We start from the raw sequence: 12,080 nt of genomic DNA, 5'->3' as shown, positions 1-12,080 counted from the left end.
AAAAGAAAGTCAATGGGGCCATATTTCACAAATGAACTTCAATTACACCACTTTTTAAACAAGTCGCTAGATATTGTAAACTAAAGTCGTAACACAGTCGTGCTTAACAAGTAAGTACGTACCCATATTTGCGGTAAAACACAAACTGGGCTATCAACAAAAATCGGACTACGTTTATGCAAATAAGAACAACTGAAGACCATTTCCGTCGATTTAAAACACCTTAAATAAATACATTCTAATGCATGTCGATATCCTTATCGCGCAAAGCTTTTCATCAACAGATTGACCAAGTATTGCGAATGACTTTAGCACAATAGCGGCTTTTTTGCAATTAAAGTATATCGTAATTTCAATTCCACCTTGATACCTTATCAATTAGAACGATTATTTTCAGACGGAAATATTGTTCACTTCTAAAAGATGAAAAAGACGGAAATGCTGAAACTCAATAACCGCGGTCTCGCCTCGAGACGCGGATATGTAAATTAGGCAATAAATCATGAGAAATTAGATTTAAAGGATATGCTAAATGCATGTACTTGAATTATACCGGTAATCGAAAGAAACTCGCCATCAAGTGTAAATATCTGCACCGGCATTAACTTTGAAAACGCGATTGAAATCATTTCTGACTTGTGAATTTTCAATTGACGTATGTACTCCTGAAAACGTTAAGATTTTCGACATGTTTAGAAACTTTATGTGTTTTGTGCAACAAAGTAAACGATGTATTTTGTTTAGACAAAACAAATTTAAAAAATAAGATACGTCGTGTCGCGTGCGTTTCCGCCCTTTTCTAATGTGGGGATTTGTAAAGCAACTATAATTGATTGGTCATTTACATAAATGGTTTACCGCTGACCAACATATGTCAAAATACACGACACTAATGTGATCACGAGACAGCCCAAAAAATACCGCCCGCATTTTAAAGGGATCTTTTCACGGTTTGGTAAATTGACAAAATTGAAAAAAAATGTTTCAGATTCGCAAATTTTCGGTTTAGTTGTGATATTTGTGAGGAAACAGTATTACTGAACATTTGCCATGGTCTAATATAGCCATTATATGCATCTGTTGATGATTTAAAAACCTAAAAATTATAAAGCGTTGCAACGTGAAACGATTGAATAATTTGGAGAGTTCTGTTGCTGTCGTTTAAATTTGTGCAACTACGAAGATTGCTTATATAACGTATAAAATACGCATTCTATGTATACTTGACAGAATAGCTCAGTTGGCTTATGCGATTTTACTTCAGGATTCCGGGGGTCACGGGTTCGAGCCCTGATGCGGGCTACTTTATTTTTCCTTTTTTAAATTTTATTTTTTATTTTTTACTGAAGCTTTTAAGATTTAATGTTTACATTTATCAATATAAAGCATTAAATGACAAACTTTAAAACATGCCAAAATCTGTGAAAAGGCCCCTTTAAATAGCCAAGCAACTGTCCAATACAAAATGTTACTTGTTATGAGTTTGTTAAATGCTGTATCGCAATATAGACACTTTTTATAATACTGATTGGTTTTTCTTTGTTAAAATATTACGATGTACACATTTAATACCATTTTGAAATCCTAATACTGACGACCCTCGCGATATGAGAGTTGATAAGCTAAACTAATTACCATCTCGTATATGATAACAACGGTCGGTTCAGTGTCCCGTATATGATATCAACGGTCGGTTCAGTGTCCTTACGTAGTGCATCTTTATGTCCTGATGAGCAAACCTGAGTGAAATTGTCGTTTAAGATATTAAATACATTTTTACTATTCAGCTTTTATAATATTTGATCGGTTACCATCGACAATGACAAAGTAAAAAGACATGCAGGGTAGACTTTACGGGGCTTTCATTGGAATCTTATTAAAACAATAATAGATTTGTTGAAAGATGCCTTTTTACTTCACCTTGTTTACAAGGCAAGAGTTAAAATAATTATAAACAAAGAAAACATATATAAAGCAACAACAATCTAGCCGACTCTCGAAGATATGATCCTATGGGTCAGTCTTTCCATCACAACTCCAAGGACAGCCATGACCTTATAATTACAACACTATGGAGAAAAAGATAACAGTTTACTAGTACAATGTTAAGGCTCACCATTTTACTCCTCATCAGTCGCAGTTTCTTGTAAGCCATATTAGGTTTTGATAATTTTTCAGCCGACATTCCAAGACTGTCAAGAAGTATATTCTTTATTCTATTTAAGTTACGAAAAGTCTTGTAAATATCACTCTGTATTCTAAGTTGGTAAAAACTAGTGATAATAAAATCGCGTCTATTCCTCCTAAAACACTTAATAAGTATGTTGTTTTGCACTGCACGTTAACTCAATACGACGACTCTTCATCTCAAAGTGTTTAAAGAACTTTTCTTTAAAGTGTCAATAGATAAATGGCTTCATTTAAACATTTCCATTGTCCAAGTAAGCATCAAAAATGAAATAATATAAAAAAACGAAATAAATTCCAGTCATTCACAATTTCAGCACAGCCATTAAGTTAAAACAAGCAGTGAGCCCTATCACTTTGAACATCGGTTTCTCAATCAAACAATGCGCCTCTCGATACCTCCCACTGGTGTTCTCACATCAATAATAGAAAGTTCAATTTATTCTTCAAGGCCCGATTAGCTTCCCGATGATTTATCTACATTCCGCGCGCGGCAAATCAAATGCGGATGGGGACACTTAGAAACTGTCCAACCACTGACCACAACTGTGCGACACTAACAACGAAAGCAATAAAACATTTCAACGATTTTTAATGGTCTACTTCAAAAGCTTGGCGTAAACTCATAACAATTAGGAACATGTCGAATAGTAAGTGCCTCTGGGCATCGCGGTATTGAAGTTAAAGGTGGTCATTGTGACTGACAATTTATGGTTTCATGGCGCGATCTTCAGCAAAAACATGTATTGCATAATAGCTAAAAAGAAGTGTTTAAATCCTGGAGTTGGATGGTAAAGGAAGGATTTATTTTAAATGTGAACATCCGGTTTGAGTCTCTACGGAATTAAATCAGAGTTACATTGATGAACATAAATCCTCATGAGCGGAGAGACTGAAGTGAATAGATTTATATGGTTGTGTGTGAGCTATTTTAAATAAACGAATAAAAAATATTTTTAATTGTCAAATAGAGTAACCGATGCAATGGCCGGCTAGGATTTGCTCGCAAAGGTTTTAAAAACATACATTAATAAACATACATGTAAACATACATTTTGAAAGCTGTTTTCGAAATTTCTAATGTCTGGTATACAAACGAACTTTTGAATTGGAAATAAAATACCAACAGTTATAATATGAAGAAAAAACAGTTTGTGCTTATGAATTTCATTAAGAGAAGCTGGGGCATCCCTGATATTTATCATAGTGTTTCATTCACAAAAGTACACAACATTACATATGCTACTATCAATGGATTTCTGATTTGTCGTTAGTTTTTAAATTTAATAAAATTAAGTCAAACTCTATCAAAATACATATGTACACGAAGCAAAAAAGAACTACATACTGTCAAATGTTAATGCTAAGCATGAGCGCGACACCAATAAGTGCCATTACCATCCCGGCCATGCCGTGTTCAATCAAGGCACACGCCGTTTGACAGACCGTCCGCCCAGGTTGAAAACGTCAACCCGCACACCGATAACAAGCTCTGACAGCGCGATGACCCGATACTTATCTGGCGCGCTCTTCCATTGTCCAGATAACATAACTAATTTGTTTTCTTGACGTCAATATCAATTTACAAGTTGTATTTATTGTTGTCTGTTTTCGTTAACCTGTGTCAGGAAGCTATTAAACCCGATGTTTCTTCTCTAGGTCATTGATTATTGAAGCATGTTAAATGACAGTTGTATTGTTTGCAATTGTGCCTTGTCTTTTTCATCGATCATTTCCCATACAAAAACATTCTGAATACTGAATATTATAAAATTGAATAAAGCTCTTTCCTCTTAAATAGCCAAACGTCAACTGAAGTTCCTAATTATTTCCGCCTGTAGGATGATAATATAAGTCTATCAGTATGTGTGTAAGCTAAAACTGCAACCAGCACGTATCAGTATGTGTAAGCTAAAACTGCAACCAGAACGTAAAGAAATGTGTAAGCTAAAACTGCAACCAGCACGTATTAGTATGTGTGTAAGCTAAAACTGCAACCAGAACGTAACAGTATGTGTAAGCTAAAACTGCAACCAGAACGTAAAGAAATGTGTAAGCTAAAACTGCAACCAGCACGTATCAGTATGTGTAAGCTAAAACTGCAACCAGAACGTATCAGTATGTGTAAAACATGCAACTATAACGTAAAGAAATGTGTAAGCTAAAACTGAAACCAGCACGTATCAGTATGTGTAAGCTTAAACTGCAACCAGCACGTATCAGTATGTGTAAGCTTAACATGCAACCAGAACGTAAAGACATGTGTAAGCTTAAACTGAAACCATCACGTATCAGTAATTGTAAGCTTTATCTGCAACCAGCACGTGTCAGAACGTGTAAGCTTTATCTGCAACCAGCACGTGTCAGTACGTGTAAGCTTTATCTGCAACCAGCACGTAGCAGCATGTGTAAGCTTTAACTGCAACCAGCACGTATCCGTACGTGTAAGCTTTAACTGCAACCAGCACGTATGAGAATGTGTGAGCTAAATATGCAACCACAACGTATCAGTACGTGTCAGCCTGCAACCAGCACGTATCAGTACGTGTAAGCTTTGACTGCAATCAGCTCGTATCAGTACGTGTAAGCTTTAATTGCAACGAGCACGTAGTATCAGTACGTGTAAGCTTTAACTGCAACCAGCACGTTTCAGTAAGTGTAAGCTTCAACTGCAACCAGCACGTGTCAGTATGTGTTAGCTTTAACTGCAACCAGCACGTAAAAGTACGTTTAAGCTTTAACTGCAACCAGCACGTGTCAGTACGTATAAGCTTCAACTGCAACCAGCACGTGTCAGTATGTGTAAGCTTTAACTGCAACCAGCACGTATGTCGTATGAGTAAGTGTAAGCTTTAACTGCAACCAGAACGTATCAGTACGTGTAAGCGTTAACTGCATCCAGCACGTGTCAGTAAGTGTAAGCTTCAACTGCAACCATCACTTATCAGTATGTGTAAGCTTTACGTGCAACCAGCGCGTATCCTTACGTGTAAGATTTATCTGCAACCAGCGCGTTTCAGTACGTGTAAGCTTTAACTGTAACCAGCACGTATCAGTACGTGTAAGCTTTAACTGTAACCAGCACGTGTCAGTATGTGTAAGATTTAACTGCAACCAGCACGTATCAGTATGTGTAAGCTTTAACTGTAACCAGCACTTATCAGAACGTGTAAGCTTTAACTGCAACCAACCCTGAATCAGTATGTGTAAGCTTTAGTGCAACCAGCACTTATCAGTAAGTGCACGGTTCAACTGCAACCAGCACGTATCAGTATGTGTTTGCTACAACAGCTTATAATATGCTCGGACTCCAGTGTTATTGGTATTATTTTCAACGGTCTATATATTTGAAGACCACCATAAGCGTTTTTCTGGGGTAATATCATGGACACTCAAACAAAATCAGGACACCGACACTTTGTCGGCACAGTATCAGGCACACGCGAACAACACAACACACGGGGGATGATCAGATTGAAAGACAAACACGTAAAAATACACCAGACCTTACTAGATAAAGCAGATCTTTGCAGATCTTTAACAGGGATAATGTTACGGTTCCTTGATTGTGCTACGTGAACGGTTGTAGGCAGTGGAGAACCGATTATACAGGATAATACAGGAGACTATTGCACCGTATGAGGAACCTTAGGCAGATTACCAAGTGATTGGGTCGGGTACAGATCATAATCAGATACTTGTCAGTCAAGCTTACTCCTCGGGCGTGCTCGTGGTCGAATGACTGTGCAGAGTTATGTAATAAAGTACATATCATGCAAGCTGTCCTATTAACAGCCATTCTTTTAGGCACAATCTACATCCATGTGTGGGATTGCTTAACACGCATGTTCAGGTTGAAGTTAGAACAAAATTGTATTGTTATGTACTACTGAAACAATTGTCACAGTGATCCTTACATATTTTAGCAAAGATCTTTAAAAATTAAAGTCTTTTATCAAACGCATACTAGTATACAATACTGCAATCTCCCAGCATTATATCGAACCGCTTTAACACACGGGAATTGTTTTAGATATTGAATAATTGATAAGAACATGAAATGACCATTTTTAAACAGTTTTTTTTATATAATTTGCGTGATCAAAAATATTGCGTGAAACGTTGGGTTTGAATATATTATTAATGACGATTTCTTTTTATCTTACTAACTACCTGTCCGGGTTAACGAACTAAGACAGCTGAACGGCATCGTAAAACGAACGCTCGATCGGTCGCCTTTTGATATTCATGATTGCGTTATATCCATCCATGATCAATATGAAAGGATGATCATTTTTATTTGTGAGCTAAGCTCACAAATAATGCAGACGCAATTTTGCAAATCAGCATGGATCAGTATTGGATTTAGGTACGGCATGAACCGTAACCCGTGACTGCCTGTGTGGATAACTCCAGTAAACTTTAGCAGACGATACTGCTAAAAAGCGTCTGCTTTAATCACCGCATCTACCTGTTCTCACTGATACAGTACATAGAGTGTATTTAACAACTTGTAATAAGACAACGTTGGCCAGTCTAGTGTTTATCATTGAAATATGTACATATTGGCTGCTTTCAGGGAAAACGGGGCTTAAAAGCCGGATCTCACTTGCTTGATTTTGCGGTGGTAAAATATTAACCAACATTAACTAGTAGGCTTGGTTTATCTGCCAGTGATTTGCTGATAACATTAGAGTGTTTATAAATAGAAACACGTGTTTGAGCAGACAGAATTTGGTATACTGTTGAATCTGTATTTACATGTAAACTTGATTTAAGTCATTCGCTAGCTACTGGCTGAGAGAAGTTCATAACCTTTCAAGTGGGCGGTGCTTAGCATTTACAGGGAAATTTGAATTTGAAGCAGACAACAAAAAACCCTTTCTGTAAGTCAATAACTGTATAACTTTCAACCAAAAATTACACATACATATTTAGTCTGTCAACAGACTGATATTTTTTTTCTTTTCTAATTTCACAATTACTTCTTGAGATGTATTGCAATACCATATCAAAGCTCCTTTTCTCTTCTGGCTGAATTAGCATTTTAAGCAGATAAGAATACGTAAACTCTGTTTAGTATAAGTACAGTACAAGAAGTAGGAGAGAGTTATCTCTATAAAAATGATAATGCAGGGCTGTAAACAGTCTAATACATATTGTTTGTATACTAAAGTATATGTATGCCAAATTAAATACAAACTTAAATATATTGAAAATAATCATTTTTTGTTTTCTGCTGTTTACACACCAGTGTACAACTGAACATTAGACATTTTGTGAGTTTGTGGCCCTTTTATACTGCTTCTCTGGTGTTTAATGCTTGTCAAATAAGATTAGCCTGTGCACACTGATTAGCTGTATCAATGATTTGGAAAAAAACAACACATCATCATCATCATCATCATCATCATCATCATCATCATCATCATCATTATTATTATTATAATTATATTGTTGGGAAAAACAACTTCAATCAAACTATTCTACCAGAATGGTCATTTAGGCAAAAAAGTGTGGAATCGTACAAATACATCTCAATATTTTTAATCTTCATAGTTTCATTTACGCACGTACTTGACTAAGATATAGCAAGAAAGTTCTCATTACCCGCGTCATGCTCAGGTCACTTAAGTGGGTCTTATACCATATGCGGCCAACGTAGCTCCAAACCAGCCTCGCTGCGCATTAACACAGTCTTGCCAGACGAAACGCTGTCCGTTAATGAGACCACACAACCATGCCTGACCTTATAGCGGACATGACTGCTGCTGACCAGACTGTGCGACTACGTAAGACCCATTTTCGCAAGACACGGTTTATATACAAACGCCACTTTAAAATCAATGCCAGCTTTCCGTGAGATTGTCACATCAATCAAAATCGACTGCCAAATTACTCTGCTTATTACAGGTCGTTGCACAGGAAGCCGGAAAATAATTACATTGTATCGAACAATCAATGAACAGAAAGGTACCGCGCTATCAAAGAAACATAGCAAAACTTCAAACCACGTACGCCAGAGTTTGAGGTTGACTTTGATACGTAACGCTCTTTATAGTTGTTATCGATAGCATAATCATCTAGCTTTTCATTTTGCTGGTTCGATCGCTCGATGTTGTCGTTTTCACATTTGTTAAGTCATCCAAATGCAGACACATGTAACTAAAGCGGCTGTATTATTTGTGGTGTTGCTCAATGCCAATTAAACAACACAGGGACGCAGCGGGTGTAGAACAATATCAGTAACATTCGTCTGACAATCATTTCTCAGGTTATTCCTCTAAAGTTAAACTTATAATCAAGTAATGCGCATGCCAAAGGGAGATGTGTTCATAAATTGACTGTAGGTGCTATTCATACATAGACAATGGGAGCTATTCATACATAGACTATGGGAGCTATTCATACATATACTAAGGGAGCTATTCATACATAATTATGGAATTGCTTTCCGATTCAATATTAAAGTGTCGTCCCTAATTAGCCTATGCGGACTGCATTGGCATCTCTGGAGCGACATTTTACGCAAGTGCATTAAACCCCCTTTACACAGAGCACGGCCCATTAATGGTTTATCGATATATTTTCTACCTACTAGAATTCTATGTCAACATACATTCGCGAAGTATTGTATTACCTCCTATAGCGTTCTTAACGCGATATGCAAATTACATTTACTAAAACACTTAACAATAAGTAAATCCCTTCCAAGAGGAAATCGCTTGCAACAAATCTGACAACTAATTAGCCGACGCTTATTTTTCTTTTCGTCTTCTCGTTATGAATATTTTATGATGTATACATATTTTATCGTCGTGTGTTTGAATTTGTCAAAATAATTACTATTGATGTCTGTTTTCGAGATGGTATGGATACGTGTCTGACTTGTTAATTATCACACATCGTTAATTTGTAGCCAGCGGAAATAGTTGTAACTTGCATTTCCGATGTCTTTGTAATAGATAACAATCGTAATTGTCGACAATCCAACACTGATGTCGATCTTAAAAGAACTTCAATCGTCGATTATCAGACAATATATCGGTGCAGTATGCAACACGCGTAGATTACACAATATGAGTGATAAAATAACTGCAAGTTAACGTGAATTGAATGATTGCTACGCAACAGTTATAAAGATCGGCTAATATAAACATTATATTATAACCAGTGCAATTAAAACGAATAGCAAAGCAGGAATGACTGCGTTAAGAGAAACATGGCGCTCTTATTCTCAGCGAGGGCATCGGGGATTGAACCTAAAACAAAGGTGCCATTTATACAGGGAATACTAGTATATTCGCACGCCTACGTAAATGACGCAAAGAAGTCAATGAGCGAATGTGACATGTAGGACCTTGGTATTTGATAATCATTCTCTTATCTGTCATAATTACCAACGATACACTTGACATTTTTAATTTAAGGAGTAGAAATATATGGGGAAAAGGAACATCCTTGTTTGCACAGGCCGTTGAATTGATGTTTACACTGATCGAATTTCCCTGCCCAAATGCAATTTAAACCTTTTAATCTGTTTATAGCCGCCTTTGAACGGTAGACTCTCAACGCACAAACTGATCGTGGACATAATATTTGGAAGCCAAATTAAATCGTGAATATGTATTTGCTGCGAAGAACAATTTCATGACAAATGGGTGAGCATGATCGTAATGCCTGTCAAATTGCGGCCCGTATTTCATTATCTGATAGCAAACGCAGTATGACGAAGGTTGCGTGATAAGAGAGGCATAACTCCATAGTAAAATATAGTTTCCGCATGTATCGCTATTAAAATAAGTTAAATAATATTAAAAATAAGACCTTGTTTTTTAATACCGGATGTGTGAGTGTTCGTATATACAAATCTTCTAAACTGAACAAACACAACGTGACAACAAGGAAATCATGGTATACTTGTTAAGTGAACTAATCAGGTTATAAGTTCACTTTTTCCATATACTGTCGTACGATTTAACAGTTTCATAACATGAACGGAAACTACAACAGAAACGAAGCTACACGGATGCATTCCACTACGCTAACCGGTCACGGTTGACGGACCACTGCGCTAACCGGTCACGGTTGACGGACCACTGCGCTAACCGTTCACGGTGGATGGACCACTGCGCTAACCGGTGACGGTCGACGAACCACTGCGCTGGTGACGGTGGACGAACCACTGCGCTAACCGGTCACGGTGGACGGACCACTATGCTTACCGGTCACAGTGGACAGATCACTGCGCTAACCGGTCACGGTGGATGGACCACTGCGCTAACCGGTCACGGTGGACGGACCACTGCGCTAACCGATCACGGTTGAGGGGCCACTGCGTTTAACGGTCACGGTGGACGGACCACTGCGCTAACTGGTCACGGTTGACGGACCCCTGCGCTAACTGGTCACGCTGGACGGACCACTGCGCTTACCGGTTATGGTGGACGGACCACTACGCTTACCGGTCACGGTGGACGAACCTTCGGTTTTAAGAGCGATCTTACAGAAGACTTCGTTACGATCTACGTATATACTACTTATTTGCTAGCTTGGGGTCACTTAAATCTATAACCTAAATAATATTAACAGAAGTAAAGTACGTTCAAGATAACCAGAAAATATACGGTTCCAAAACACGTCTCGCTTTACGAGGCTTTCCCTGTTAAATGTTGATTCATAAATAGTACCATGTTAATTAGGCATGAGAGATTAAATTGGAATGAGAGTCTTTCAACATACTTGCTATTTATCAAATATAATGATTTATTGAGATCATACCCATCTTTTTTAGGATTGCCCATATTACTGATATTACTTATTTCAATAGGAATTTCATAAACATTTATTTTGACAGTAATTCTAGTCATTAAATTATTGTAAAAGCGAAAATATGTAACCACGAATGAAATCGATTATTCCCATGCGACATGTGTTGGTGTTGAATTACAAGAAATTGACATAAAATGGTGTCCATATATAAACTTATTAAGAAGTGATAATAATCGTATGCTTGATATTAATGAACAGTTACTTTTGAATAATGACACTACTAACATATTCAATTTAAACATGTTTTTTTTTAATCCTTTACTAAAACTTCAAAGCCTACACGAAGTTCCGTCAACACCTTTTTTCCAGAGATAAAGTAATTTCTTAAATTTTAAGTAGATTTAGATGTAAATATGAGGTGCATAAAACGATCATTAAAATAGTTTAGAAGCCCATAAGCAGTTTAGTATTATGCATTTGATAATTTCATTATCAGCGTTTCTTGTAAAGTAACATTGTGAGGTTAGGTAAGGTAAGTAAGAACAGAACAGAACAGAACAGAATAAAAAGGGTGTGCGGTTTTGCTATTTTGTCCCAATTAGCATGTGTTGCTAATACGCATGACATGAAAACCACAACATTTACTGAACCTGAAAATCAAGCTATAATTCGCGAAGTTATGAAACTGCATTTGCAGTAACAAGAGACATTAAAACCGCATAAGTGAGAAAAAAAACAGAATCCAACGTATTGAAATTCAATCCTTATGTTATTAAATCGTGCTTTCAGTAATAAAGCGTTGATAAAGCAACTCATTTAAACGCGTAAAAAGGCTTCGCGTGAACAAAGCAATTGTGATGTTAATAACATACTATACATTTTTTTAAAGATATTCAAGTAAAATTTGCAATAGTATAGAAACTGTTTTTTTTGAGAAAATTTACACCTCCGCCGAAAATCTTATAAGTTCGGCAGCATGTTTTATTTATTAACAACTATTTATATTTATGAATGTTATGGATTGTTTTCAAGCATATCAAACGTGAAATACTTGTTGGAACTTTATAGTTTAATCTATGTAGACCGCATTACATATGCTGTTTAATAAGTCGTTAAATAAG

General features: G+C 36.8%; 1 protein-coding gene across 3 annotated transcripts in view; it reads right to left on the bottom strand.

Annotated features, from left to right (window-relative positions):
- LOC127870249 (ras association domain-containing protein 9-like) overlaps nucleotides 1-12,080 on the bottom strand; it is a 40,324-nt gene that overhangs the window by 13,633 nt on the left and 14,611 nt on the right. Inside the window, exon 1 of one of the 3 annotated variants that reach the window (XM_052412895.1) lies at nucleotides 2,117-2,399. The exons of the other annotated variants lie outside the window; for them this stretch is intronic. Within the exon in view, the coding sequence (XP_052268855.1) occupies nucleotides 2,117-2,185 (69 nt within the window). The 5' untranslated portion in view covers nucleotides 2,186-2,399. Of the gene's footprint in view, nucleotides 1-2,116; nucleotides 2,400-12,080 lie in introns of those variants that run through there. 3 annotated transcript variants of the gene reach the window in all.

The sequence above is a fragment of the Dreissena polymorpha genome, chromosome 1 (genome assembly GCF_020536995.1).
Source record: "Dreissena polymorpha isolate Duluth1 chromosome 1, UMN_Dpol_1.0, whole genome shotgun sequence".
Lineage (NCBI taxonomy): Eukaryota > Metazoa > Mollusca > Bivalvia > Myida > Dreissenidae > Dreissena > Dreissena polymorpha.
Note: the sequence above shows the minus strand (reverse complement) of the source record. Positions and strands in the feature narration are given on the sequence as shown.